We start from the raw sequence: 27,266 nt of genomic DNA, 5'->3' as shown, positions 1-27,266 counted from the left end.
CTTGGGCCACCAATATTAGCCTTTCATCTTTTGGTTTGAATTCACCTTTCCTTAACCATCCCTGCATTCGAGCCTGAACAACAGGAAGTTGTTCCCGGAGTTTTCTATACTTGCAACTATATTTATGCATTTTCCAGATTTCATAGGTTCATAGGTGTGTACTAGGCTAATGGCCCTGGAGCCTTTACAAGCCTAGCTGATACGATAACCCTGGCATCATGCCACCTGACCTTAGTTCCCAGTGCCTCTGTTGAGAAGAGCAACATTCAGTTGCTACCTGATTTCTATCTACTTCTGATGTTCATTGGATCCTTCACCTTATTCTTTCTTTTATTTTTTTGGCACATTCAGTTGCTGCCTGATTTTTATCCACTTCTGGTTTGATTTCCATTCCCACTTGATGCTGATATGCTTCTGCTAGACTAAGCAGGGAAGTCATCTTGGATTTGTTCTCCTCATGTTTTAAAACTTTCACTACATTTGGCTCCTGTGAGTACAGCAGATATGTATGCAGTCTCATGATTGCAGATCCATACATGTAATCAATTTCAAGCAGGCCCATACGTCCTTCGGAATGCAGAATAAATAATCTTGGTTTACAGTGATTTTTATAAATCTGATGAGCATGAAGCATCCTTCTTGTTTTCCTGTCTAATCTATCCAACACCTTTTGGGGCCAGTCAATCACTCCAAAACTGTAAGTTACAACAAGAAGAGCAAATTGGTTTATAGCTTGAACTTTGTTCCTAGATGTCAATGCTGTTTTCAGGATTAATTTAAGTCTTATAAAATATTCCTTACTGAGTTTTATTCACATTTGTTCATTAATTCACAAATATTTAATGTAAATAAATAAATAAAAATTAAAAAAAAATGTATATACTCTCACTTGTTCAAGTCCTTTTATATCACATTTTGCCCCAAAGTGATTTTTTCTTGGTGCTGCAGCTTTCCTGCTTTAAAGGTTGCTTTTGCACAGTTATCAAGACAAAATGACATTCTTATACCATCTGACAAAGTTTTGACAACTTGCAGTTATGTTTTCAATTCCTCATCTGATGAACTAGAAACAAAACGAAGGTGAGAAGTCTCTACAGTTTGTTGCTTTTTGGGAACTAAATTATAGCCATGACCTAATCTGTTAAGCAGACAGCTTAATGGGTTAAAAGCAAGGCAAAAGAGCAGCGGTGACAGAAGGTCACCTTGGAATATCCCCCTTTGGATTTGTATCCCTGGAATAATAATAATTTGTCCCTTATCATGGCTTAATTGCAAAGTGGTTTGTCACTGATTCATGGTCACTGTGATGTAGTTTATCAGTGTAGGGTGTATATTATACATTCTTTTATCCATGAATGTGGGAAAATGCTTTTTTGTAGTCTATCTATGTAATAGATTATTCCTCTTTTTACAGTTTTCCACTATGACTTTATTTAACAACAAAGATCCTTTGTTCTATAGGACTTTCTTTTATTATCCTTTTGTTCGACTGCCATAATTGAGTTTTCTTCTAAATGACTATAAACTCTGTAAGCATCAATTCCAGTATACAGTTTATACGTCATTGGAAGGCAAGTTACTGGTCTATAGTTTTTAGGGTAGCTTGCAGGTTCACTCTTAAGTTGGAGCATTGTTTTTCCTGTTGTTAGCCAGACTGGTGTCTGTTCGGGGTGTGCATATAAACATTTCTTACTCATGGCTCAATCTTTATGCAATGATGTTAATATTTTTAGCCAGAAGTTAGGTGTACTGCATCTGGGATTGGGGCTTTCCAATTAGAGGCTTTTCTTAACTTTTTCCTTCTATCTCTCTGGCCATTGCTTCATCCCATTTTATATCCTGTACATTTGAATTTTCTCCAGTGTAAATACTTTGATGCACTGTCAGATTTACTTCTTATAAAACCTTTGCCACATATGGTGCATGTACACTACTGACTGTGGATACTTTGATGCACTGTCAGACTTTCCTTTGCCACATATGGTGCATGCACACTACCGGCTGTGGATACTCTGATGCACTGTCAAACTTATTTCTTATGAAACCTTTGCCACATGTGGTGCATGTACACTACCGACTGTGGATACTTTGATGCACTGTCAGACTTACCTTTGCCACATATAGTGCATGTACACTACCAACTGTGGATTCTTTGATGCACTGCCAGGCTTCTCTTATCTGTAAAACTCTTGTCACATGTGGCACATTTATAGGGTGCTGGCTCATTATGTATACACTGATGATTTATCATTCGACTTTTCCGTGTAAAACCTTTGTCACACACTGTGCATTTATAGGGTTTTTGCCCACCATGGACATACATATGTCTTGTCATTTCATTCCTTCTTGTAAAACTCTTGTTGCACACTGTGCATTTATAGGGTTTTTGCCCACCATGGACATACATATGTCTTCTCATTTCATTCCTCTGTGTAAAACTCTTGCCACACACTGGACATTTATGGGGTTTTTGCCCACCATGGATATACATATGTGCTGTCATCTGATTCCTCTCTGTAAAACTCCTGTCACACACTGGGCATTTATAGGGTTTTTGGCCACCATGGATATACATATGTCTTGTCATTTGAGTCCTTCGTGTAAAACTCTTGTCACACACTGTGCATTTATAGGGTTTTTGCCCACCATGGGTATACATATGTCTTGTCATTTCATTCCTCTGTGTAAAACCCTTGTCACACACTGTGCATTTATAGGGTTTTTGCCCACCATGGATATACATATGCATTGTCATGTGACTCCTCCATGTAAAACTCCTGTCACACACTGGGCATTTATAGGGTTTCTGTCCAGTGTGGACCTTTTCATGTGCTACCATGGTACTCCTGTATCCAAAGCTCTTGTCACACATGGTGCATTGATATAGTTTCTGCCCGGTGTGAATGCTCTGGTGACTTAACAGTGACACTCTGTACATAAAACTCTTATTACACATACTGCATTTATAGGATTTCTCACCAGTATGAATTTTCTGATGACGCAGCATAGTGATTCTGTCACTAAAACTCTTCTCACATATGGTGCATTTATAGGGTTTTTCACCAGTGTGGATGGTCTGATGACTTACCATAGTCCTTTTGTAGCGAAAATGCTCATCACATTCTGGGCATTTGTATGGTTTCTTACCAATGTGGATGCTCTGGTGAGCCACAAAGTGATACTTCTGTGCAAAGCTCTTGCCACAGACTATGCACATATATGGTTTCTGCCCCGTATGAATACTCTGATGACGTCTCAAATTGCTTTTGTCACTGAAACATTTGTCACACATTGTGCATTTGTATGGCTTCTGTCCTACATGTGCATTCTGATGGACTGTCAGACATCTCTTAGCTGTAAAACCCTTATTACATGTGTCACATTTATATGGCTTCTGTCCAGTGTGGATGCTCTGGTGAGCCACCAGGTGATTCTTCTGTGCAAAGCTCTTGCCACAGATTATGCATGGATATGGTTTCTGATCCATGTGAATACTCTGATGACGTCTCATGTTGCTGTTGTTACTAAAACTCTTGTTACACATACTACACTTGTATGGCTTCTGCCCCATGTGAATGCCCTGGTGGTTTAACATAGTGACTTTGTATCTAAAACTTTTATCACATGTAGTACATTTATAAAGTTTCTGCCCTTGTTTAACATCTTCAAGGTGTTTAGGTTTTTTAATATCTTGAGAGATCACACTCTGAATATCGTGATGTTTTACCATGGTAGATTTTTCTGTAAAATTCTTGCCACGTGTGGCATACTTGTATGGTTTCTGTCTTTTGCCAATAGTCTGAAGAACTGCCAAATGATTAGGGATCAAGTCCTTGTGATGTGTGGCATATTTATATAGTCTTTTCTCACTGTGGGGAAACTGATCTTTTGTCACATTAGACTTTTCTGTAAAACTTTTGTCAGACATGGTGCATTTAAAGGGCTGCTGCCCAGTAGGAATAATCTTGCTTACTCCTCCATTTTGTTGGTGTGTAAAACCCTTGTCATTTGTGGCACATTTACGCAGTTTCTTTCCATTGAGCACTTGCTCATTTGGTGCCAAGGTCGTCTGCTTTTTCCATCTGTGACTTACCTGATCAGTTAAGTTGCTACTACAAAAGGCTACATTGTTGCTGTGATTAAGCCAGCTGCATGGTGTTTGCCCTGCTTCAGTTTGCAGATGTATTTCTTGTTCAGTTGTTTTGATAAATTTCTCATTACTTTCCTTAGGGTTATCAGTTCTGGTTTCAGATTGCACTGCATCTTGTCTCGTGACTGACCATTTGTCTGGAAGAAGTGTGTCACATTCAGAATCCTGGTGTTTTCCATGCGATGACTGCAGACCCTTGATCTCAGGGAAATTTCCACTCCTGATGACTTAAAAGGGAAAAAAAGTCCAATTACAATGAGCCACAGTAGTGAAGGCTTGTGTTATTTAAGGATTTACAATGTGAACAGTATATTACTAGACCTGTAGACATTTTAAATTTATTGCTATAGTAAATAATAAACTGTTGCAAACAATTTCAAATATGTGCTATATCTGATGCCATTAGACATCTTTGAATTCTCCAGAACAGGTTCCTACGTATATACTAGGCTAATGGTCACTAGGATCTTAATAAACCTAGCCATGCAAACCAACCCAACTGTGTCCCTACATATCATAGGTGTTTATTAGGAGGGGGTATGTTAGGAAGTTTCTAAAGGTTATGTGGGAGGGTATGTTAGTTTGGGGCTTACTGTCTGCCTCAGCCTATCAGAGACATAGGGGCTATGCCCAAGGTGAATTTTTTATTTCCTATCCATTGATCAAGGTTAAACAGGGTTAAGGATGGACTCTGGATGGCGAAAAATTCCTCATAGCCACTGCAGTTTCACATATAGTTATCACTGGGACCTGTATATATTTAAAGTCGCTGCCAGGACTAGAAAAGTACAGTTTTGTACCTACCATAAATGTAGATGTTCGAGTGTATACCCTGCTGCAGTCATCACACTTGGGTTATCCTGCCGTCAGGTGGTCCTTCAGTTGGCCCGAATTCCAAAGTCTTGGTATGGCGTCGGTTGCTGTCGCTTCTTCCCTGACGTCAGTGCGCCAAGGGTATATGAGAGGCATCCAACGCCATTTTCTTCAGTTTTTCTTGCCCCAGATGTCAGGTGCCCCCTCCCAAATGGTGGTCAGTAGATAGTACCAATAATAAGAAGTGTAGCATAAACATAAAATCCCTCCAGCTATCAGCAAATACACCACAAAGGTTGTAACAGATTTAAAGGTTTTGAAAGGTCTTAGTTAGGTCAGAGGGGATGGAGGGAGGGTAACCTGGATTGCAGCAGGGTATACACTCCAACATCTACATTTATGGTAGGTACAAAACTGTACTATGTTCATCGTGTTACCCTGCTGCAGTCATCACACTTGAGTAGAATCCCAAAGCTAAGGATGGGAGGTGGAGTCAAACAGGATTAGAGGAGGCTAGAAGGCCCTGCAAAACTGCAGTGGCGAAGCCAGCTCTAGTCTTAGAGTAAAGTGGTAAGTGGTAATGTTTGGTGAAGGTGTGTACTGAACTCCAAGTTGCAGCTTCCAGAATATCCTTGGTTGGCACACCCGCAGAGGAACGCTGTAGATGTAGCTACTGCCCTGGTAGAGTGGGGCCTTATGCTAGCAGGAACTGGTTTTCCATGGTGGGTGTAGCAAAAACTTATGCAATGTCCTATCCATTTGGAAATGGTTTGTTTTGAGATAGCCTTTCCTTGTGATGCTGTAGCATAGAATACAAAAAGCTGGTCAGATTTTCTGAAAACCTTAGTTTTATCCAAGTAGTAATGCAGCTGCCTGTGAATGTCCAAGGAATGTAGGAGTCTCTCTCCTCTGTTCTGTGGATTTGGAAAGAAGGTGGGTAAATGGATGGTTTGATTTAGAGCCACACTGGATACCACCTTAGGCATAAAGGAGGGGTTAGATCGTACAGAGACTCTGTCTTGATGGAAAATGAGGAAAGGCTCCACTGCCATTAGTGCCTGTAGCTCTGAGACTCTTCTGGCTGAAGTAATTGCTAGCAGCAGGGCAGTCTTCCATGATATAAACTTTAAATCAGCTGAGAAAGCAGGCTCAAAAGGAGGTAGCGTAAGTTTTTCCAGAACAAAGTTGAGGTCCCAAGTAGGTGTTGGTGTTCTCCTGGGAGGCCTAATGTTTTTTGGCCCCTCTGAGAAACTGCCTTAGTAGTGGATGTGAAAATAAGAGAGGATCTGTGTTGTAGTGAGCTGAAATAGCTGAGGTGTGGATTTTAAAAGATGAAAAGGAAAGCCCTTTGTGTAACATCTTAGTTAAATATTGCAGAATCTGAGGTATGTCAGGCTGAAGGGTATTTTGGCCTTTAGCTTGGTTCCAGGCGCAAAACCGTTTCCATTTGTCTGAGTAGGCTTTCCTGGTGCTGGGCCTCCTGGCCTCCAGAATAACAGCTTGTGAGAGAGGAGCTGGCTGGTTGCTTAGGTGATTTGCCATGCAGCCAAGTTTAAGGTTTTGAGCTGGCTGTGCAGAATCTGATTGTCCTGCTGTGTCAGCAGATGGGTAATTTGTGGTAGAATCCATGGTGGGCCCTGTGCCATATTCCTTAATAGTGGGTACCAGTGCTGGCGTGGCCAGTCTGGGGTAATGAGTATCATTCGGGGTCTCTCCATCCTGACTTTCAGCAGCACCTTTGTGAGAAGGGGTAATGGAGGAAAGGCATATACTGTCAGCATTTTCCAAATGAATGAGAGTGCATCCACTTTCCAAGCTTGATGATGAAAAGTCCTTGTGCAAAATTTTGTTAGTTGATAGTTTGGGGGGCTGGCAAACAGGTCTATGTCTGGGAGCCCCCATTTTTGAGTTGTCATTGCAAATACTTGTGGATCCAGTTTCCACTCATGGGGATCCATGATGCTTCTGCTTAGGTCGTCTGCCAATGTGTTCTTTTTTTCCTGGCAGGAATTGAGCTTGTAATTGAACTTGGTAAGCCAGTGCTGTGTTCCACAAGGTCATTGCTTTTCTGTATAGTGGGTAGGAGTGTGTACCCCCTTGTTTGTTTATGTACCACATTACTGTGGCATTGTCTGTCCTTATGATAAGCTGTCCTGGATGTAAGAGGTCCTTGAAGGCTGTCAGAGCATTTTGTACAGCTAGCATTTCTTTTTGATTGATGTGCAGATTCCTTTGATCTGCTGTCCATATGCCTTGACCGCACCGTCCTGCCATGTGTGCCCCCCAGGCATAGTCCGATGCATCTGTTGTCATAGTTTGCCTGGCTGGGGGTAAGGTGAAAGGCTGACCCTTGTTGAGGTGACATGCCTGTGACCACCATAGAAACTCCTGTTGAAGGCAGGGAATGAGAGGTATCATTGTTTCCAAACTGTGGCTGTGTTGAGTCCATACGCTTTTTAGGTACCATTGTAATTTCCTCATATTCAGTTTTGCAAATGGTATTAGTAGTATGCAAGATGCCATGTAGCCCAAAGCCTGCAGAATTTTTCTTGCAGGGAGTTGGGTCTTTGTTGCCATTGCTCTGAAGTATTGAGTTAATTGTAGTTGTCTGGCATCAGATAAGCCATCTGGGCCGTTGTATTCAAGCTGGCACCCAGGAATGTCATATTTTGTGAGGGCACTAGTTTTGATTTCTTTTCATTTACTGTGTACCCTCGGCAACTTAGAAGATGCTTTATGAAAGCCAGGTGTTGTAAGAGAATGTCCTTGCTTTCTGCTTGGATGAGGCAGTCGTCCAGGTATGGGTATATTTGAATTCCTCTTTGTCTGCAGTATGCAATTACTGGTGCCAGGCATTTTGTGAAGACCCTGGGCACAGTAGATAAGCCAAAGGGCAGTGCAGAGAATTGGTAATGGGTTGAACCTGCAATGAAACGGAGGTATCTTCTGCAATTTTGTCTGATAGGGACATGCAGGTATGCCTCCTTGAGGTCCAACGTTACTAGCCAAGCTTTCTTGCCCAACATGGGAAGAAGCTGCTGTAGTGTTAGCATCTTGAATTTGGGTATTTGCAAGAAGGTGTTTAAAATTGAAAGGTCCAGAATGGGTCTCCAAGCTTTGTCCTTTCTGGGGACTAGAAAGAGCCTTGAGTAAAATCTTTGGCCTTGTTCCTGTGTAGGTACCAGTTGAATGGCTCTCATGTCCATGAGAGCTGTAATTTGTTTTTGTGCCTCTACCCATTGATTTTTGTGGCAGGTTTGGCATTCCGGAATCTGTATCCTTGTGAGATAATGTCTAGGACCCATTTGTCCTTTGTGATGATGTGCCAGTTGTCTGCAAAAAGTGCTAATTTTCCTCCCAAGGGAGCTGCCAAGAGTGTTTTGCTTGGCAGTTTGAGGTTTAAGTCATTGTGTTTGCCTTCTAGTAGTTTGGGGCCTGTCTTCTCCACCCTTCTGTGTTGCAATGCCCCATTGGCGAGGTTTGTAAGGGATTTGTGCTTGTCCTCTGCCCCTTGGGCACCTGTATTTACCCCTCTGTGGTCTGTCAGAAGCTGGAAAGGACCAATTTTTTGTTGGCTAATTTCTGCTGAAGCGTGGGGGCTGTACCTGTAAGTAATCTTTGACCGTCTGCATATTTTTTGCCTTATCCTTCATTTTCTTTAAAACCTCCTCTGCTTTAACCCCAAGTAAGACGTCCTGTTGTAAGGGTGCATCTACTAACTTTGCTTTAACATGATCAGGTAGAGATTGTTCCTTTAACCAAGCATGTCTACGTATAACAGACCCAGTAACAGCTGCTCTAGAGGAAGCTTCCAAGGCATCAAAACCACATTGTAAAGTATGTTTGCCCACCTGTTCAGCTGCATGCAACAGATCCTGCATTTCCTTGAATTCAGACTGTTGAGGGTGCGTGCCCATCTTTTTTTTTATTTGAGACATTAGGAATTGCTGGTATTTAAGCATGTGAAATTGACAATTTAGTCCTCTCATAGCTAGAGTAGCTAAGGTGTAAACCTTCTTCCCCCACCTATCTATTGCTCTGGAGTCCCTTTCAGAGGGTACAGGATTTTTAGCCATAGAAGCTTTAGCCCCTTTGGGACCCTGGGAGATTGTCTCTGGATCAGCAACAGGGCTTTTGTATAGGAATTTGTGTGAGTCAGGCACTCTATAGCATCTATCTGGTTTGGCTGGAGCAGGAGGCAGAGAATCTGGATTTAGACTAGATTCTAAGAAAACATCATCCACAATGTCTAAAACTGGGGGGATAGCAAGTGGTCTGTGCTGGGGGAGTAAAAGAAACTCTCGGAGCCTTTTGAGTCGGAGTAGTCCTGACCTTCCCAGTGGAAATGTTCCCTCATGGTATGTAAGGTTTCCCTAAAGGAATAATCTTCAGGGGGAGAATCTGAGGGAATGGAGTCTTCAGCATCAGAATCTTCATAAGGGGGAAAGGAGTAGTCCTGTTCCTCAGAAGAGCCTGAGGAAACAGACACTTGATCAGAGGAGGTATAATCCTCCTCTTGTCTAGGCCTTTTGTCCGGGGGGGGGGGGTTGGGAACCCCTGATCAAAGAAATTAAATCTTCAGCCATTTTAAGCATCTGCTTCTTAGGCATAGGGCCTTGACCTGGAGACTGAAGTGTAGTCGATTTTGGTTTTAGGGGAGTCTTGAGCTTAGCATAAGATTTTATGGTGAGAGTAGTCGGTCTGAAGACACCTTCAGAAACCTAAGGTGTTTCTACAGCACCGGCTTCTCCTACTGCAATGTCGTCGGGAGGGCCTAAAGAAAAAGGCTGCGTCGACCTAGAACTCTCTGCTGGAGAATCCAAAGTGGTCTGGGGATCCAATTCAGCGGTAGCCAGGGGCTGCGTAGGCGCCTCACTGAAAACCGGAGAACCGGTGACTGGCCCAGCCGAGGGCTCGGAGTCTGGCTTGGATCTAGGCTGCCTATCTTTATCTTTGCGGTTTTTATGCACACCGGTAGTTGGTTGCTCCGATGGCATAGTGTAATTAAATTTCCTACCGAAGTAGTGACGTGCAAAATCAAAGCGTCGCTTTATAGTTCGCTTATTGAACCTAGCACAAAACCGACAACCAGTGACGTTGTGGTCTGGGCCTAGGCAAGGTATACAAAAAGAATGAAAGTCCTTATGAGGTATTTGCTTCCCACAAGAAATGTAATTGTTAACTTTTTCTGACATTGGACTGAGGCAAAAAAAGGTTCCCCAACGGGGTACTTAGCTTTGAAGACTTCGAACTGAAACTCGATTCGAAAATCTCAGGTGTCGGCCGACTGGCACTTGCGAACTGCTTCTGCTTCAGGCACCGTGCGGCTAGAAAGACTGGGGAAAATGGCGTTGGATGCCTCTCATATATCCCTGGCGCACTGACGTCAGGGAAGAAGTGACAGCAACTGATGCCGGACCAAGACTTTGGAATTTGGGCTGACTGCGGGACCGCCTGACGGCAGGATAACCCAAGTGTGATGACTGCAGCAGGGTAACACGATGAACATCAAGTCAGACTTATTACAGAATGAGAGTAAACAGTATTAGCTTAAATTTCAACTGTTTCTTACATGATAGTGTTAAAGGATGTATCACTCTCAATCAAGTTAGCAGCAAGATATACCTAGAGCAAATTAAGTGTGACACTCAATTTAACATTGTTTGGAAATAGGAGGCATCAGACTTTGCAGGCATGTTGTTTTATTTAGCTGCAGCTCACTTTTAATATATACAACAACCTCGTTGCTGATAACAATAAAATATATTTGTCTGATACTGATGCCACAAACAGAAAAGACTGAATTCAAGGTTCTTACCTTAATTTGTAAGTTAAGTAGGCAAGCTATGTACAAGTACGTTGTTTAAGAAAACTAGTACAAATTTTCCATTTAAAACATTTGCTCAAAGTTTCCCAGTGTGCAAATGGGCACAGGAAATTGTACTGAGACTGACACAGTAACAGCTCATTAATATCTTGTATGGTTTAACTCTGTGCTAAGCTGAAGGCTGATGCCTCTGTAGACTTATAAAAAAAAAATCACAAAATATACTGAGTACCACAACTATTAGTAGTAATAAAACTGTGCTTCACATTTTGACATGACCACTGATACGATTATGTGCAATTCAGCTCTGTGACTGCCTACAGCAGGATTCATAAATATCCCTGAAGAAGATGCATTGTAATGCACTACCACGAACACAATGTCATGTCCCTCCTATCCTTACTAATTTGGTTCCTCCTGTCCTATGGTTGTTTTAGTAAAGCTCCACAGAGTTTGGTGACTAGCAACTGCTCTGCATTACTGAAGTGAAAAATCAAAGGCATCTGTTGAAATCTACAAAACTTAAGTTCAATTTCTTATTGTTTTTTGCACTTTGTTACTGTCTTCTAACAACATCACTGCTTACTGAAACTGTTTTTGCTATTTTGTTGCACTTCTGTTGGCTGTAGTATAGACTAGATTCAGACTTGCTGAATCTAGTTCTGTTTGTATAACTGAGCACTAAAACCAGGCCATCCTCTTTTGGACAGCGTACCCCTTGTACCTCATGGCAGGAATTACATTCATGACTCATCTATATTAGGTCTGCAAAAGATGTATTCATTGAATACATCTTCTGCAAACAACAACCAATGAAAATCAGTTTGGCGAACCTTGGAAGTTTTCCCATGGTTCGCAAACACTTGACCCTCAACCGTCTGGAACACAAAAAGGACTAACTGAAATCCATCCAAGTGGGGGGCTTCACCCCCTAACTATATATATAGCAACTCCAAGATCACACCACAGTGGGGAAAAGGGAAAGCTTAGGTTGGTGGGCAAGTGTTTGCAAACCGTGGGAAAACTTCCGTGGTTTGCCGAACTGATTTTCATTGGTTGTTGTTAGTGGAAGACATATTCGATGAATATGTCTTTCACAGACATAATACAGACCTGCTTGGTGACCAGCTACTGCTCTGCATTACTGAACTGAAAAAAATCAAAGGCATCTGTTGAAATCTACAAAATCTAACTTCAATTTTTTATTGTTTTTTGCACTCTGTTACTGTCTTCTAATAACATCACTGATTATTTAAACTTTTTTTTGCCATTTTGTCGCAATTTTGTTGGTTGTAGTATAGACTAGATTCAGACCTGCTGAATCTAGTTCTGTTTGTATAATTAAGCACTAAAACATGGCCATTTTCTGTTAGCGAGAGTTCCCCTTGTACCTCATGCCAGGAGTTACATTCAAGACTCATATGATTGGAGGTTACTGGAGCAAGGCTCAGTTTTGAGCTTTTTTATTGGCCAATTCTTTTAATTCAATATGCTCTCCTTTGCTACATAAACACCACTTTTCTGTGGGTTTGTGCGAAGTGCAGCATCACACACTGCCTTGCATCCACGGGCACCATTGGCGGTTACAGACACAGGCTTATTTCTTAGCAAATTTTCCCTTACAGAATTGCTTGTTCTCCATCAGCAGTTTCGTGCAATTGCACCTCACATTAAAAGGAGCAATGTGCGTAACTTCTGAGTTACCTACAAAAGTCTCACCCACTAGAACTTCTTTATCTAACCCCTTCTTCTGTCCATCTATCTGACCTGTCCTTCCCCTCTCCCCATTTCTGATCACACAAATCTACTCCCCATTTCTGAACACATTAATATACCTAGCATTATGGACAGACAATTTCCCCACAGTTTCTCCAACCAGCCTGGTTGACATGGGCATCCTGAGGCAATGTAGCAATTGCCTTATATACACTGACAACCCACTTCTTCTGTTTCACACAAGTTAAATGTGTGCGAGACATATCTATAAGAACCTAAAATCCAGGATTTCTCGATCACCAATCAATGCATCCGATACTAAGTGGGTTGTAACTACACATACCTTACCTCCTGCACCAACTAAACCAACAACACATAAACCTACCTATATGGAGGTCCTCACCATGAGCCTTACCCTAAACATCAGAGACCTCCCAAATACAAACACACTTTACATAATACCTCACTTGCAGAACATAGCACACATATCTCACACACCAGTGTCTCATCAGACAAGCTCCTAAGGCACAACACAAAACCAAACATCTTAATCATGGGCAATTCCATTGTGAGACACACAGATGTCAAACTCACCAGGTTATATAAGGAAAAGGTCATGGTCAGTTGTCTTGCAGGTGCCAGGATGCTACATCTCACACACACACACACACACACACACACACACACACACACACACACACACACACACACACACACACACACACACACTGAAGTATCTCAACAACAGGTACCATTATGGCTCTGTCATAGTCCATGTTGGTGTAAACGACTTGAGATGTACCTCACCTTGGAGGATGCTGACATCTGTGCAGTCACAGAAAAGTACAATTGTGTACACTTACCATAAATGTAGATGTTCAAGTGTATTCACTGTTGCAGTTATTACATTTGGGTTATCTGCCTGCATGCAGCCCTCAGCTGGCCTGAATACCAGAGTCTTGGATCCCTGCGTCAGATGCAGTCTCCTCTTCTATGACGTCAGGTCGTCAGGGGTATAAAACATGCAGCCAACACCATTACATCAGTTTTTCTTGCCCCAGATATCAGCAATAATATGTTATGTTACACCTCCAAGAAAAAGGAAATGCATCAGAAAGCTCAAATACACTAAACAAGAAGGAAAGGTGGAGCCAAGAGAAGATAGGGGGCTGGAGGGAAAGTAACCAGGACTGCAACAGTGAATACACTCGAACATCTACATTTATGGTAAGTGTACACAACTATATTATGTTCTTCATGTTTCACTGTTGTAGTCATTACATTTGGGTTGATTCCCAAAGTTAAGGAAGGGAGGAGGAAGTTAGAAAGCATTAGGGCCATCTATTAAGCCCTGCAAAACTGCAGTGGCAAAACCAGCTCTGGATTTAGAAAAAATAGGAATGTGGTAATGCTTGGTGAAGGTATGTACAGAACTCCAGGTAGCAGCTTCTAGGATGTCCCTGGTAGGGGACTCCTCTGAGAAAGGCTGCAGAGGTAGATGCAGCCCCGGTGGAGTGATATCTAATCCTTTGTGGGGTAGGTTTTCCATGGTGCTTATAGCAGAAATGAATGCAATGAGCTATCCATTTAGAAATTGTTTGATTTGAAATGGCCTTCCCCTGCAGCAAAGCCAACTAGCAGCTGTTCAAATTTTCTGAGAGGCTTAGTCCTGTCCAAATAGTGCAGTATTCTCTCTCCTTTGTTTTGTGGATTCGGGAAAAAAGTAGGCAAATGAATGGACTGATTTAGGGCCACACTAGACACCACCTTGGGCATAAAGGAAGGATTGGTCCTGAGGGAGACCCTGTCTGCATGGAAGTTAATAAAGGGCTCCACTGCCATAAGGGCCTGTAATTCAGACACTCTTCTAGCTGAGGTGATAGCTAGAAGGAAGGCTGTTTTCCAAGAAAGGAATTTCAACTCAGCAGTTGCAGTTGGTTCAAATGGAGGGAGAGTGAAATTTTCCAATACAAAGTTAAGATCCCAGGCTGGAGTAGGGGCTCACCTGGGGGGGTCTTAAATTTTTATCCGCTCTGAGGAATTGCTTTAACAGTGGGTGAGAGAAGAGGGGTGATTCAGTACTATAATGTGCTGAAATGGCAGAAGCATGAATTTTGATAGACGAAAATGATAGGCCCTTGTGGAGCATTTCTGTTAAGTACTGAAGGACATGAGGTAAACTGGGCATCGTAGTACCCATCCCCTGGGCCTGGCTCCAGGAGCAGTATCTTTTCCACTTTTCAGCATAGGATTTTCTAGTACTAGGTCTCCTAGCTTCCAGTATGACATCCAGCACCTGCTTACTGAGGGATGCTATTGGAGAGCTCAAGGAATTAGCCAGGCTGCAAGGTTCAGGGTTTGTAGCAGAGGGTGCAGAATCTGACCCGCCTGCTGGGACAGCAGGGAAGATGTCTGAGGTAGGTGCCATGGATCCAGCAGTATCATACTGTACAAGAGAGGGAACCAGTGCTGGCGAGGCCAGTCTGGTGCAATCAGTATTGTCCTTGGTTTGTCTTGTTTGGTCTTTAGCAGGACCTTTGAGAGGAGAGGCAGGGGGGAGGCATACACTGAGAGGCTTTCCCAGGTAAAGGACAGGGCATCCACTTTCCAAGCTTGAGTGTGTGAAGTCATTGTGCAGAATTTGTCCAACTGGTAGTTCTGAGGGGAGGCAAACAGGTCTATCTGTGGGGTCCCCCATTTTTTCCTCAAGAGGTTGAATGTATTTGGTTCCAGTTTCCATTTGTGTGGGTCCATGACATTTCTGCTTAGGTCATCTGCCTGAAAATTTAGCCTGTCCTGCAGGAATTGAGCTTGTAGGTGCACTTGGTAGCTTAGAGCTGTGTTCCACAGAGCCATGGCTAGTCTGCAGAGGGGGTACGAGTGGGTTCCCCCCGCTTGGGCGCAGTTGTGTAGGTTATGCTGTTGCCTGTCAAGAGGTTCTCTGGGTTCTCTGGATTCTTGGCCAGCCTTCTGTGTGGTGTGTTTGCATGTTCTCTCTCTGCGTCGTGGGTTTCCTCCGGTACTCCGGTTTCCCCTCCACATTTCTAAACATGTCTCTGGAGCATTTCTCCCCGGGCCTCCGCTGAAAACAGGATCTCTGGAACCTAGTCGGACTTTCCCGGTCAACAAATGTTAAATAAATAAATAAATTGTTTATGTACCACATAACTGTGGAGTTGTCTGTCTTTATCAATAATTGACATGGAAGGATATAGTCTTTGAAGGCTGTCAGGGAATTCTGCACAGCTGACATTTCTTTTTGGTTGATATGCAGGTGCATCTGACACAGGTTCCATTCGCCCTGCATGCACCGCCCTGCCATGTGAGCCCCCCATGCATAATCTGATGCATCTGTAGCCAGGGTTTGGGCGGCAGGAGGTAGATTGAAAAGGAATCCCTTGTTGAGGTGGCATGCCTGTTTCCAGGCACTGAGAATGCTGACATCACAGGGTTTTTAGATACCATTGAAGTTTCCTCATATGCAGTCTTGCATATGGAATTAGTAGAATGCAAGAGGCCATGAACCCCAGGGCTTGCAGATTTTCCTTGCAGACAGCTGGGTCTTTGTGGCCAATAGTCTGAAGTAAGCTGTCAAATAAACTTGTTTCTCTGGCATGAGGTAAGCCATCTGGGAAGTTGTGTTAAAGCTTGCTCCCAGGAATACAATTTGTTGGCAGGGTACCAGATGAGATTTCTTTTTGTTTATGTTGTACCCCAGTGAGGTTAGAAGCTTCTTTACAAATGCCAGATGTTTTAATAGCATGTCCTGGCTTTCTGCCTGAATTAGACAATTGTCCAGGTATGGGTATATTTGAATATCCTGCAAAATGCAATGGCTGGAGCTCGACACTTTGCGAATACCCTGGGCACAGTAGATAAGCCAAAGAGAAGTGCAGAGAACTGATAGTGCATGGAGCCTGCTCTGAAGCGTAGGTATTTCCTGCAAGATTCCCTTATTGGAATGTGCAGGTAAGCTTCCTTTAAGTCTAAGGTTGCCAAGCAGGCATCTTTGCCTAGCATAAGAAGCAGCTGTTGAAGTGTTAGCATTTTGAACTTTGGGATTACCAAAAAGGTGTTTAGAATAGAGAGGTCCAGGATAGGACGCCAGGAGCTGTCTTTTCTGAGTACCAGGAAGAGTCTTGAGTAAAAACTTTGTCCCCTTTCTTCTGCTGGGACAAGTTGAATAGCTCTGATACTTAGAAGAGAGAGAACCTGCTGTTGAGCCTCTGCCCACTGATTTGGGAGTAGGTCTGGCCAACCGTTTGGGGTTGGTAAGGTGTGGAAGTGGAATCTGTATCCTTGGCAGACTATATTTAAAACCCATTTGTCCTAAGTAATAAGTTCCCAGTTTTTTGCATGCAGGGCAATCCTTCCCCTAAGGAAGCAGGCAGTAGAGTAGGGCTTGGAAGGTTTAAGGTTGTCATTGTGACATTTTTCCATAGGGGGGTGTCTTACTACTTCCGGCTTTGGAAGTGGGAGCCCCCCCCCACTGTTTAGGACTATGCATACCTTGAGACTGTAGCCTAAGTGGTCTGTTGTTCCCGAGTTTGGACTGAGAAGGCCTGGAAAGGACCAATTCTTAGAAGGCCAATGCCTACTAAATCTGGGAGGCTGTACTTGCAAGAAATATTTAAAAGTTTGCATAGATTTAGCTTTTTCCTCCATCTTTTTAAGGACTTCTTCTGCTTTGTTGCCAAACAGGCGGTCTTGGTTTAAGGGAGAATCCAGTAATTTAGCTTTACCATGATCTGGCAAGGTTTGCTCCTTAGGCCAAGCATGCCTTCTATGTACAGACCCAGTGACAGCAGCCCTGCAAGATGCTGCTAAATAATCAAAACCACACTGCAAAGAATGTTTACCAACTTGTTCTGCAGAATACATAAATCCTGGAATTCTTTATGTTCAGTACAGTCAGGAATCAACATCATTTTATGTTTAAGTAGCCCCATAACATGCCGCTGATACTTTAACATATGAAACTGGCAGTTTAAGGCCCTAACGGCCAAAGTAGCAGAAGTGTATACCTTCTTACCCTATCTGTCCAAGGCCCTGGAATCTCTATCAGAGGGGGTAGGGCTTTCTAGCAGTAGTAGCCTTAATTCCTTTAGGTCCTTGGGAAATGGTCTCTAGGTCCGCAGTAGGATTCTTAAAAAGGAACTTGTGAGAGTCAGGCACTTTGTAATACCTGTCAGGTTTTCTGGGAGCTGGAGGTAAAGTGTCTGGGGCCAGGCTGGTTTCAAGAAGGCATCATCTACAATGGCCAGAACAGGAAGGATAGCTAAAGGCCTGTGCTGAGGTAGGAGTAAGAATTCCCTAAGCCTCTTTTTGGAGTCAGAGTAATCCTGGCTTTCCCAGCAGAAAAGCTCCCTAAGAGTGTGCAAGGTTTCACCAAAATAAAAATCTTCTGGAGGCGAAGCAGAGGGAATGGAATCCTCTGCATCAAAATCCTCATAGGTAGATAAGGACAAATACTGGTAATCAGAAGAAACAGAAATTTCAGAATCCTAATCAGAAGAATCAGAAGGAAAATCTGTTCTAGGTCTCTTAGAGGGGGAAGGTTGGCTTCCCCTAATTAAAATAACAAGGTCTTCAGCCATTCTTATTATTTGTTTTTAGGCATATGGGCCTGACCATGTAGTTTGGATGTCGGTTTTCTAAGTGGGGGCCAAGTTTTAGGCCTTGAAGAAGATGGCGTCAATTTGAAATGCAAGTCTGTATGCCTGAATACACCCTCAGAAGCCGCTGCCTACACAGTGGCTCCGGATCCATCCAAGGTAGAGACATCCGCAGGTTCCATAGTGGAAGAAGCATCTCGCGGCATACTGGACTCCGAATGGGTCTCAGCAGAGGACTGCGAATCTGAAGTATTGGGTATCAGGGGCTGTGAAAGTGCCTCACTGAGTACCGGCGAACTGGCGACTAGCTTAGCAGAAGCTTCATCGGCAGTTTTGGACCTATGCGGTCTGTCTCTGTCTTTATCTTTACGTTTTTTCGGAATATCAGAAGTCAGCTGGCTTACTGACAACATTTCTGGATAGTTAAACCGAGACCCAAAATAATTTGCTGCAAAAATAGACCGACGACGAATAGTTTGGGGGTTGAATAAAGCACAAAACCGACAGCGAGGGACTGAGCCTAAGCAAGGAATGCAGTATGAATGGAAATCTTTATGAGGTATTTGCTTTCCACAGGTAAGACAATTGTTAATTAAGAGCAAGAAAAAGGATCCCCAACAGGGTACTTAGATTTTTTGAAGACTTCGGATCTGAAACTTGCAAACGAAAATTTCAACAGTCAGCCGACCGGCACTTGTGAACTGCTTCTGCTTTGGGTACCGCGCGGCAAGAAAGACTGATGTAATGGCGTCGGCTGCATGTTTTATACCCCTGAGGACCTGACGTCATGGAAGAGGAGACAGCATCCAATGCAGGGATCCAAGACTCTGGTATTCAGGCCGGCTGAGGGCTACCTGTAGGCAGATAACCCAAATGTAATGATTGCAACAGCGAAACAAGAAGAACATCCTGGTTTAAAGTTGCAGAAAGCATCGCAGCCATACTAAATTACATTTTCTTCCATTTATTCAGACCACGAACAGAAAGTGTGAAAACTAAAGGAGGTAGTGTATTATTATTCATTAAAGATAATCGCCTCCAGACTTGTTATACAGAATGACTCCCTGGAATTACTCCAGGTACAACTGAGTGTTGGGGAGACCCCTCTCCAAGTTATTGCCAGCTATATGACTCCCTCCATGAACCAGGACATTTACTCAGCCTACTAGGATCTAATTTAGTCAATCAAGATTCAACCAAACACCCTGATTTGGGGTAACTTTAATTACACAACCATTGGCTGGGTAAACTATACAAGTTCAAACTGACTTGCACTCCAGCACCCTGGATCAGCTGGTCAACACCCCCACAAGGGGCCCAAATATCCTCACTCTGGTGCTCACCAACATGGGGGACCACTGCACCACTCCCTGTGTTCAGCCCTCCCTGGTGAGATCTGACCACAAATCTATTTTGCTAGAAGTAACAATAACACCAGACACCCCCCTCCAGCAACTAGACTAAAAAACTTCTCCAAGGCCAACTTAAGAGATAGCATAAATAGCTTCTTAGCCCCTCATCCCACACATGAAGCAGACATCTATGCTGTGTTATACACTAAAGTGCATAATACAAATGCTCTATATGAGCAACTGTACAAATATGCTGACTTTGCTATACTTGATAGGACCAAAGTAAGACCTTCTAAAAAGAACAATCCTGCCTGGTGGACATCTACCATTAACAGGCTACACAATAAGAGGAAGAAATTGCTGTCTAAGAGTAGGAAGAAACAGTCTGAAAACTGGAAACTCTCCCTCTTCAACTTAAACAAGCAAATAAGACTTTTGTAAAGTCCTCCAAAGCTAACTATGAATCCAAATTGGCTTCCCAAACTAAGGCCAATCATAAGGCATTCTTTAGTTACATCTGTAGCCTCAAAGGTAAGTCTCAGATTTGCACAGAAATGGTAGTCAATGGCACTACACATATGGAACCTGTAGATACAGCAAACTGGCTGGCTGACAGGTTCAGTGGAAACTTCACTCCCCTGTCCCCATCACTCATACCTTAAAGCATCCCTTCCATCTGTTCACCACCTAGTTTTTCTAAGGAGCAGGTCTTAAGGGCCCTCTCCAAGGCCAAAAACACTGTCTTTATGGGACCAGATAACATCCCAAGCTGTGTTCTACAAGAGTTAAAACAGGAACTAGCAACAGCCCAGGATATGCTTTTCAACCCCAGCCTTATCATAGGCTTCCTTCCAATGGAATGGAAAACAGCTACCACCGTCCCTTTGTACAAATGGGGTACATCCACTGACCCTGGGAACTATAGACCCATTAGCTTGACCAGCCTTACCTGCAAGGCCATGGAGCGAATCATTATGGACCTCATCAACAAAGACATAGGAAATCTCCAAGCGCTTGATCCAACACAGTTTGGCTTCATCAAGGGGAGATCATGCCTGCTAAACTTAATGGACTTCTTTGAGGCAGTCACTAAAGCCCTACACGAGGACAAATCTGTGCATACAACCTACCTGGACTTAGCCAAGTCCTTTGACACAATTCACCACTCGGGCACCATCAACAAACTCACACAGTTGGGTTTGAATGGAGACATGATGACAAGTCAGCAAGCAAACGAGACCAGTACTGCTGAAACTGAATTCATCCTCAAATCTTGAGGAGTACCTTCATGAGATGGAGCCCGTTTTTCACAAAATCTCACCAAGATGACACTGATTTATATACGGTATTTTATATAGCACGTATCATGGACAGAAATAGGTCAAAAATTAAAAAAAGATAGCTGGGTGCACAAAACCCAGGATAAAAGAGTGCCCAATCCTGGTAGGTGCAGTGGTCCCAAGACTGGAAAAAAATGACAGTGCAGAATCCTCAAAATACAGAAACATTCATACAAAGGGGCTAGGTCAGGTCCAGGGAGAGGATGGCCCCCCTGTTGTAGAAGAAGGTAGCAGTCCACAAATATAAAAACTGCTAGGCCAAAGATGAGCCATAAAGACGATAGAGTGGGCTATTGTGGATAAGAAAGAAATTATCTATTTTTGCTATTATGCGAATAGCCCAGAATTTCCAGACACAAGATATACAAAAAGATCAAGAGAGAAATTAGGGGAAAGAAATATACTTCCACAAGAAAAAGTGTCAATAGCTTCAAATAAAAATTTGTGATCATTAACACAACAGATTTGTGAAAAACATTACACAGACCAAGAAACGTTGATCTGTTTGGAAAAGAAGCATCTGAGGAAGTGCAAAACTATAAAGAACAAAACCTAGAGATTTTTGAAAAGTATAAATGGACATGGGAAAGAAAATGATTTAATATGGTGCAATATTAATGCAATACAAAAAGACAACCCAAAGATGTTTACAGAGAAATACAGGCAAAGGCATCCAGATATGGAAAATTTTACAACAAAAATAAAAAATAAAAAAGAGTAAATGTAGAAAAGAAGATTAGTAAAGTAGAACTTAGAAAATAGAAGTTGAAGTTATGGAGTGCCTGCAAAGTGAAGGATTTGATGTAGAAGGTCTAACACAGACTACATCACAGCTTGATGGAACGAGTCCCCAGAGTAAGGAGAAACTGAAAGAGCAGGAGACATCTGAAGAAGAAATATGGACATGGGAAAGAAAAACAGATTTAATATGGTGTAATATTTATGCAAAGGAGAAAGCAAAAACTAATCAGTACAATAAACAATACAAAAAAGCAGCACCAAAGATATTTGAAGAGAAATGCAGGCAATGGAATCCAGATATGGAAAACTTTACAATACAAAAAATAAGAAGACAAAGAGGAAAAGCAGAAAATGAGATCAGTAATGGAGAAGTTAAAGAAATAGAAAAGTACAGTTTTGTACCTACCATAAATGTAGATGTTCGAAGATCCACATTGCTGCAGTCCTAACACTTGGGGTAGTCCGCTGTCCACGGTCGGCCTGAATATCAAAGTATAATTTAATGACCAGCGTCATATCCTCAGTCTTTTCTTGCCCCAGATGTCAGAAGACCTTAAAAAGAAAGGTCAAAACCAAAAGACAGCAAACAAATAACCAACCACCCTTGCACTAACTATATGTACAATAGATATAATACACACAATATGTACAACCCAACCCACACAACCACCTCCAAGTACAGAGGGGAAGGAGGGCAATGTGGATCTTGAACATCTACATTTATGGTAGGTACAAAACTGTACTATGTTCTTCATCTCACATTGCTGCAGTCCTAACACTTGGGTAGAATCCCAAAGCAGAGATAAGGGAGGATGGCTAACTATAAGGAAGCAGGAGCTGCCAAAATGCCGTGGCAAAACCAGCCCTGGACTTAGAGTAAAGTGGCAGGTGATAATGCCTAGAGAGGTATGCACAGAACTCCAAGTAGCTGCCTCTAAAATATCCTGGTTGCTACTCCCTCAAAAGCTGTGGAAGTGGCAGTAGCCCTAGTGGAATGAGGCCTAATCCCAGCTGGAACCTCCTTGCCATGATGGGAATAACAGAAAGCAATGCAAAACCCAATCCACTTAGAAATAGTTTGTTTTGACACAGGCTTGCCCTGAGAACTCAAAGCAAAAGAAACAAACAACTGCTGAGACTGCCTGAACCCTTTAGTTCTGTCCAAATAATAAACGCAACTGCCTGTGTACATCCAAAGGTAAATGAATAGTCTGGTTTAAAGCCACACTAGAAACCACCTTAGGCATAAGGAGTACGTAATGATACTCTATCCTTATGGAAACCTGCAATTCAGAAACCCTTCTTGCAGAGGTAATGGCCAATAAAAAGCAGTCTTCCATGATAAATATTTCAACTCAGCAGTAGCTGCAGGCTCAAAAGGTTGTAGAGTGAGTTTCTCCAACACAAAATTGAGATCCCAAGCAGGAGTAGGAGCTCTTTTCGTGGGGTCTGATATTCTTTAATCATAATGAGCTGAAATTGCTGCAGCATGAACTTTAATAGAAGAGAAGGACAAACCTTTGTCCAGTAACTCAGTAAGATATTGAAGAGCAAAATCACATTCAAAACTTGTTGTGGAAGTTGAGACCTTTATGGTTCAAAACAGAATATGCCAGGCTGTTAGGTGAAGAGAGTGAAGTTTGACATTGAGCAAATGGCCGTCTTCCTGTGACAACAGGTGTGGAATCGAAGGCAAAGGCCATGGAGGCTTCCGTACTAGACTTCTCAGTAATGAAAATCATCCTTGGCTTGTCCTGTCTGACCTTCAAATTGAAAGAAAGGGCATCCACTTTCCAAGCTGTGGGATGAAACCTTTTGTGCAAAACTTTGGCAGCTGATGGTTTAGTGGAGAAGCGAACAGATCTATGTCTGGAGTTCCCCATGACACTGTCAATTTCTGAAATACATGAGGATCCAATTTCCACTCAACACATCTGCTAAGGAGTTCTGTGCTCCTGGCAGAAACCTTGCCTGAAGATTGAGCTGTAAACTGAGAGCAGTCTCCCACAAAATCATTGTTTGCCTGCATAGAGGATAATTGCTTGTTGATGTACCACATGACAGTTGTGTTGTCTGATAGAATCAACACCTGTCCTGGAAGAAAAACTGGACTGCTAACATCTCCTTCATGTTGATATGTAGATGTTGCAGTCTGACAGGCCACTTGTTTTGTATCCATTTTCCATTCAGATGAGCTCCCAAGCTTTGTCTGAGGCATCTGTCGTCAAAATCTGACTTGCCTCTGTGACATTCCTGAGCCCACCACAAAATTCCTTCTGAATGCAAGGTAGTATTGGAATGACAGTGTCCAGATCCTGGCAGTGCTGTGTCCATACATTTTGAGATACCATTGTAGCTTCCTCATATGCAGTTTGGCATATGAACCCTAAGGCTTGAAGGACTGTCTTTGCAGTCAGCCGGACTGATGAGATAGTTGTAAAGGGATAGACTCTTTTGTTTGTCCGGTTAAAAAGGCCATCTGGGCTGCTGTATTCAGTCTCACACCCAGAAAGCACATGTCTTGAGAGGGTACTAGACTGGACTTTATTGTTCACAGAATACCCTAGGCATCTTAGCACTGCTATCACATACTCCAAATGAAGAAGCTCTTCCTTCCTTGAGCCAGAATCAGGCAGTCGTCCAAATAAGGATAGATCTGTATTCCTTTTAGTCTGAAGAAAGCTATCACTGGAGCCAGAACTCAATGCAGAGAACTGATAGTGAGAAGTCCCAGCTCAAAAGCGCAGATACTTTCTGCAACTGAGTCTGATAGGAACATGAAGGTAAGCCTCCTTGAGATCCAAAGTTACCATCCAATGATCTATGCCAACATTTTGAACTTGGGAATGTCCAGATAAGTGTTGAGGATAGATAATTCTTTGGTACTAGGAACAGTAGTTGGAGCAACAGAGAAACCTGTCTGTGAGCCTCTATTCTTTGTTGAGGAGGGCATGCCTTTGAAAGGAGGCAAGGTATGGAAATAAAACCTGTAGCCGTATTATGATATCAATACCCATCTGTCCTGGGTAATTAAACTCCAATTTTCTTTGAAGAGTGCCAACCTTCCTCCCAAAGGTGCTGCCAGACTAGTCATTGGGTCGCCTGTGCAGGAGAACTCCTAGACTGGGAAGCATAAGAGGATACGCCACCCTTAGTAGGCCAATTTCTACTAAACTTTGGAGGCTGGACTTGCAAAATCTTTAACAGTCTGCATAGACTTAGCCTTGTCTTCCATTTTCTTTAAGACTGTCTCAACAGGAGGCCCAAACAACCGTCAAATTGTAAAGGAGCATCTAAAATCCTTGTTTTAACATGTTCAGACAAATCCTGATCCCTCAGCCCGAGGCCTGTACAGCATCAAAACCACATTGCAAAGAATGCTTACCCACCTGTTCAGAAACATGGACTAAATCTTGCAATTCTTTACAATCCATACCAACTGCCAGAGCATCAACCTTAGACTTCAATTGTGAAAGGAGATAGTTTTGGTATTTCAACATGTGAAACTGGAGGAGCCCTCATAGCAAAGAGAAGAAGTATAAAAACTCTTTTCATCAGAGCCCCTATAGAGAGAGTGGAAGAAGTATAAACTTTCTTTCCCCATCTATCCAAGGCCCTAGCCTCCTTATCTGTAGGAACCGGATTCTTAACAACAGAAGCCTTAACCTGGAATCAGAGAAGTCCTGACCTTCCCACTTAAAATGCTCCCTCATGGAATGAAGAGTTTCTGAAAAAGAAAAATCCTCAGGAGGAGTAGCAGAAGGAGTAGAATTATCCACAGCTCAAACCCCCAGCTCAGGCTCCACCCTAGGTCTCTTAGCAGGAGGGGCATAGAACCCTAATCAAAGTAATCAAATCTTCTGCCATTTTAAGCATATGCTTCTTGGGCATAGTACCTGAAGAGCTAGGGGTAACACCAACTGAAGCTAAACCTGGCCTGCCCAACCTGAGAAGCCCCTCAGCCTGACTTGCCTCATGAGAGGCCACATCTTGCAATAATAAAGTTTCACTCTGAGAACACAAAGAAATCTCGGTGGAGCCACCTTCTTCTACTAGGCTTAACTGTCTTGTCCTCGGCATTCTATAATAAAGACTAACCTTGCACAATCAACCTTCTCTTTATTATAGTTATTTAAATCTAGCTAGCACACGCGAGCCAACAAAACGTCGTGCTCAGGCCCTAAGCAAGGAATACACAAAGTATGATAATCTCTATGCGTATCTGTTTTCACAAGAAGCGCAATTATTAACTTTTCTGACATCCGTAAATGACTGAGGCAAGAAAAAAAAATATATCCCCAACCCAGTTAGCCAAACTTTGAACCTCGGTCTGAACTTCCAAAAATAAAAAAATCAGAACGCGCCAACGGCACTTGCAATGCTGCTTCTTGGTCATGCGATGTACCCTACCGTGGCGTCCTGCGTCAGTTAAATCGCCCTGACCGGCGTCAGCCTTATACTTTGATATTCGAAGTGTTAGGACTGCAGCAATGTGAGATGAAGAACATCTGAGGTTATGGAGTACCTGCAAAGTAAAGGATTGAGTGTAGAAAATCTAACTCAGAAAGCACCACAGGATAGAGCAACAGAAATCTAAATTACAGAGAAAGCAGTGGAACAAGAAGCAACTGGTCATTTGCCATATGAAGATATTTTGGAGCCTTCCACAGAAACCAGTATAAACATTCACTTGAAGCTGGACAGCAAAGGAAGGAACGGGAAACTGACAACTGTGACACAGTCAGTGATGAGGAGTGATAGGTTAGTGAGTTCATATATGACAGAACAATGGATGACACAGGATGAAATTTAACAGAATGTGTCACAGGAAGGTGCTATAAAACTTTCTATAGAAGGCCCACAGAAAATGGAGAACAAAAAATTGTGCTCTCAAGTTTAGAAGAAAATTACCTAAGAGACGAGTTGCTTGATTTAATAGAGATAGACTGGAGAAGTTTAATAAAACACAAAAACTTAGAAGTTTGATAAAAATGAACATAGTAATTAGGACTGTCCATAGAGATCCATGTAATGCAACAAAAGTAAACACGATATATTACTGTGCAACTAAATTAATAGCATATAAAATTCTACCACAAGAACACAGGGAAGGGAAGGGGAGAAATCGAATACCATCATGGAAGTATCGAATAGAGAAAAATTGTAAAGCAATTTAAATGAGAAGTGTCACTGTTAGAAGAGTATAGAAGAGGGAACAGATCAACAAAAATATTCAGAAAGATAGAAGTGATAAAGGCAATACACAGTATTAGAACAGATCAAGATTTGTCATGCAGTATTGCAAATAATAAACTAAAAATATCAGAACAGGCAGAAAAATTTAGAAGATACACAGATAAATATAAAGGAAAAGTACAAAATGAGCAATTTATTGATGACTTGAAAAATTTTATAAACAATTGGGAAACAAGGTAAAAGAAATTGAAAGACCAACAAAAAAAAAAAAAAAAAAGAAAGAAATAGATACATTTTGGAAAAGTATTTATGAAGATCCTATGGAACATAAGGATGCTAAATGGATAGAAAAAGTAAAAGAAAGAATAAGAAGTTCAAAGGTACAGGACATGAAAAGTACAGCTGTGTACACTTATCATAAATGTAGATGTTTGAGTGCATTCACTGTTGCAGTCATTACATTTGGGTAATCTGCTGGCAGGTTGCCCTCAGTCTGCCTGAATTCCAAAGTCTTGG

The 27,266-nt window shown here is 42.3% G+C and overlaps 2 protein-coding genes across 3 annotated transcripts in view; both read right to left on the bottom strand.

The window, feature by feature from the left end:
• LOC122798790 (zinc finger protein 271-like) overlaps nt 1-27,266 on the bottom strand; it is a 651,855-nt gene that overhangs the window by 507,097 nt on the left and 117,492 nt on the right. The gene's annotated exons all lie outside the window — the stretch shown is intronic.
• LOC122798791 (gastrula zinc finger protein XlCGF57.1-like) lies at nt 1,632-4,458 on the bottom strand. Its single transcript, XM_044067902.1, has one exon. The coding sequence runs from the start codon at nt 3,926-3,928 to the stop codon at nt 2,135-2,137; it is 1,794 nt and encodes a 597-aa protein (XP_043923837.1). The 5' UTR covers nt 3,929-4,458; the 3' UTR covers nt 1,632-2,134.

This window comes from Protopterus annectens, chromosome 3.part1, assembly GCF_019279795.1.
Source record: "Protopterus annectens isolate FY-2018-M chromosome 3.part1, PAN1.0, whole genome shotgun sequence".
In the NCBI taxonomy this organism is placed as follows: Eukaryota; Metazoa; Chordata; order Ceratodontiformes; family Protopteridae; genus Protopterus; species Protopterus annectens.
The sequence above is the reverse complement of the archived record's forward strand: the minus strand, read 5'-3'. Positions and strand labels throughout refer to the sequence as shown.

Excerpts from the sequence above, each read along its gene's own strand:
- LOC122798791 (XM_044067902.1), bottom strand. The coding sequence starts at position 3,928 with ATGTCTGACAAAAGTTTTACAGAAAAGTCTAATGTGACAAAAGATCAG.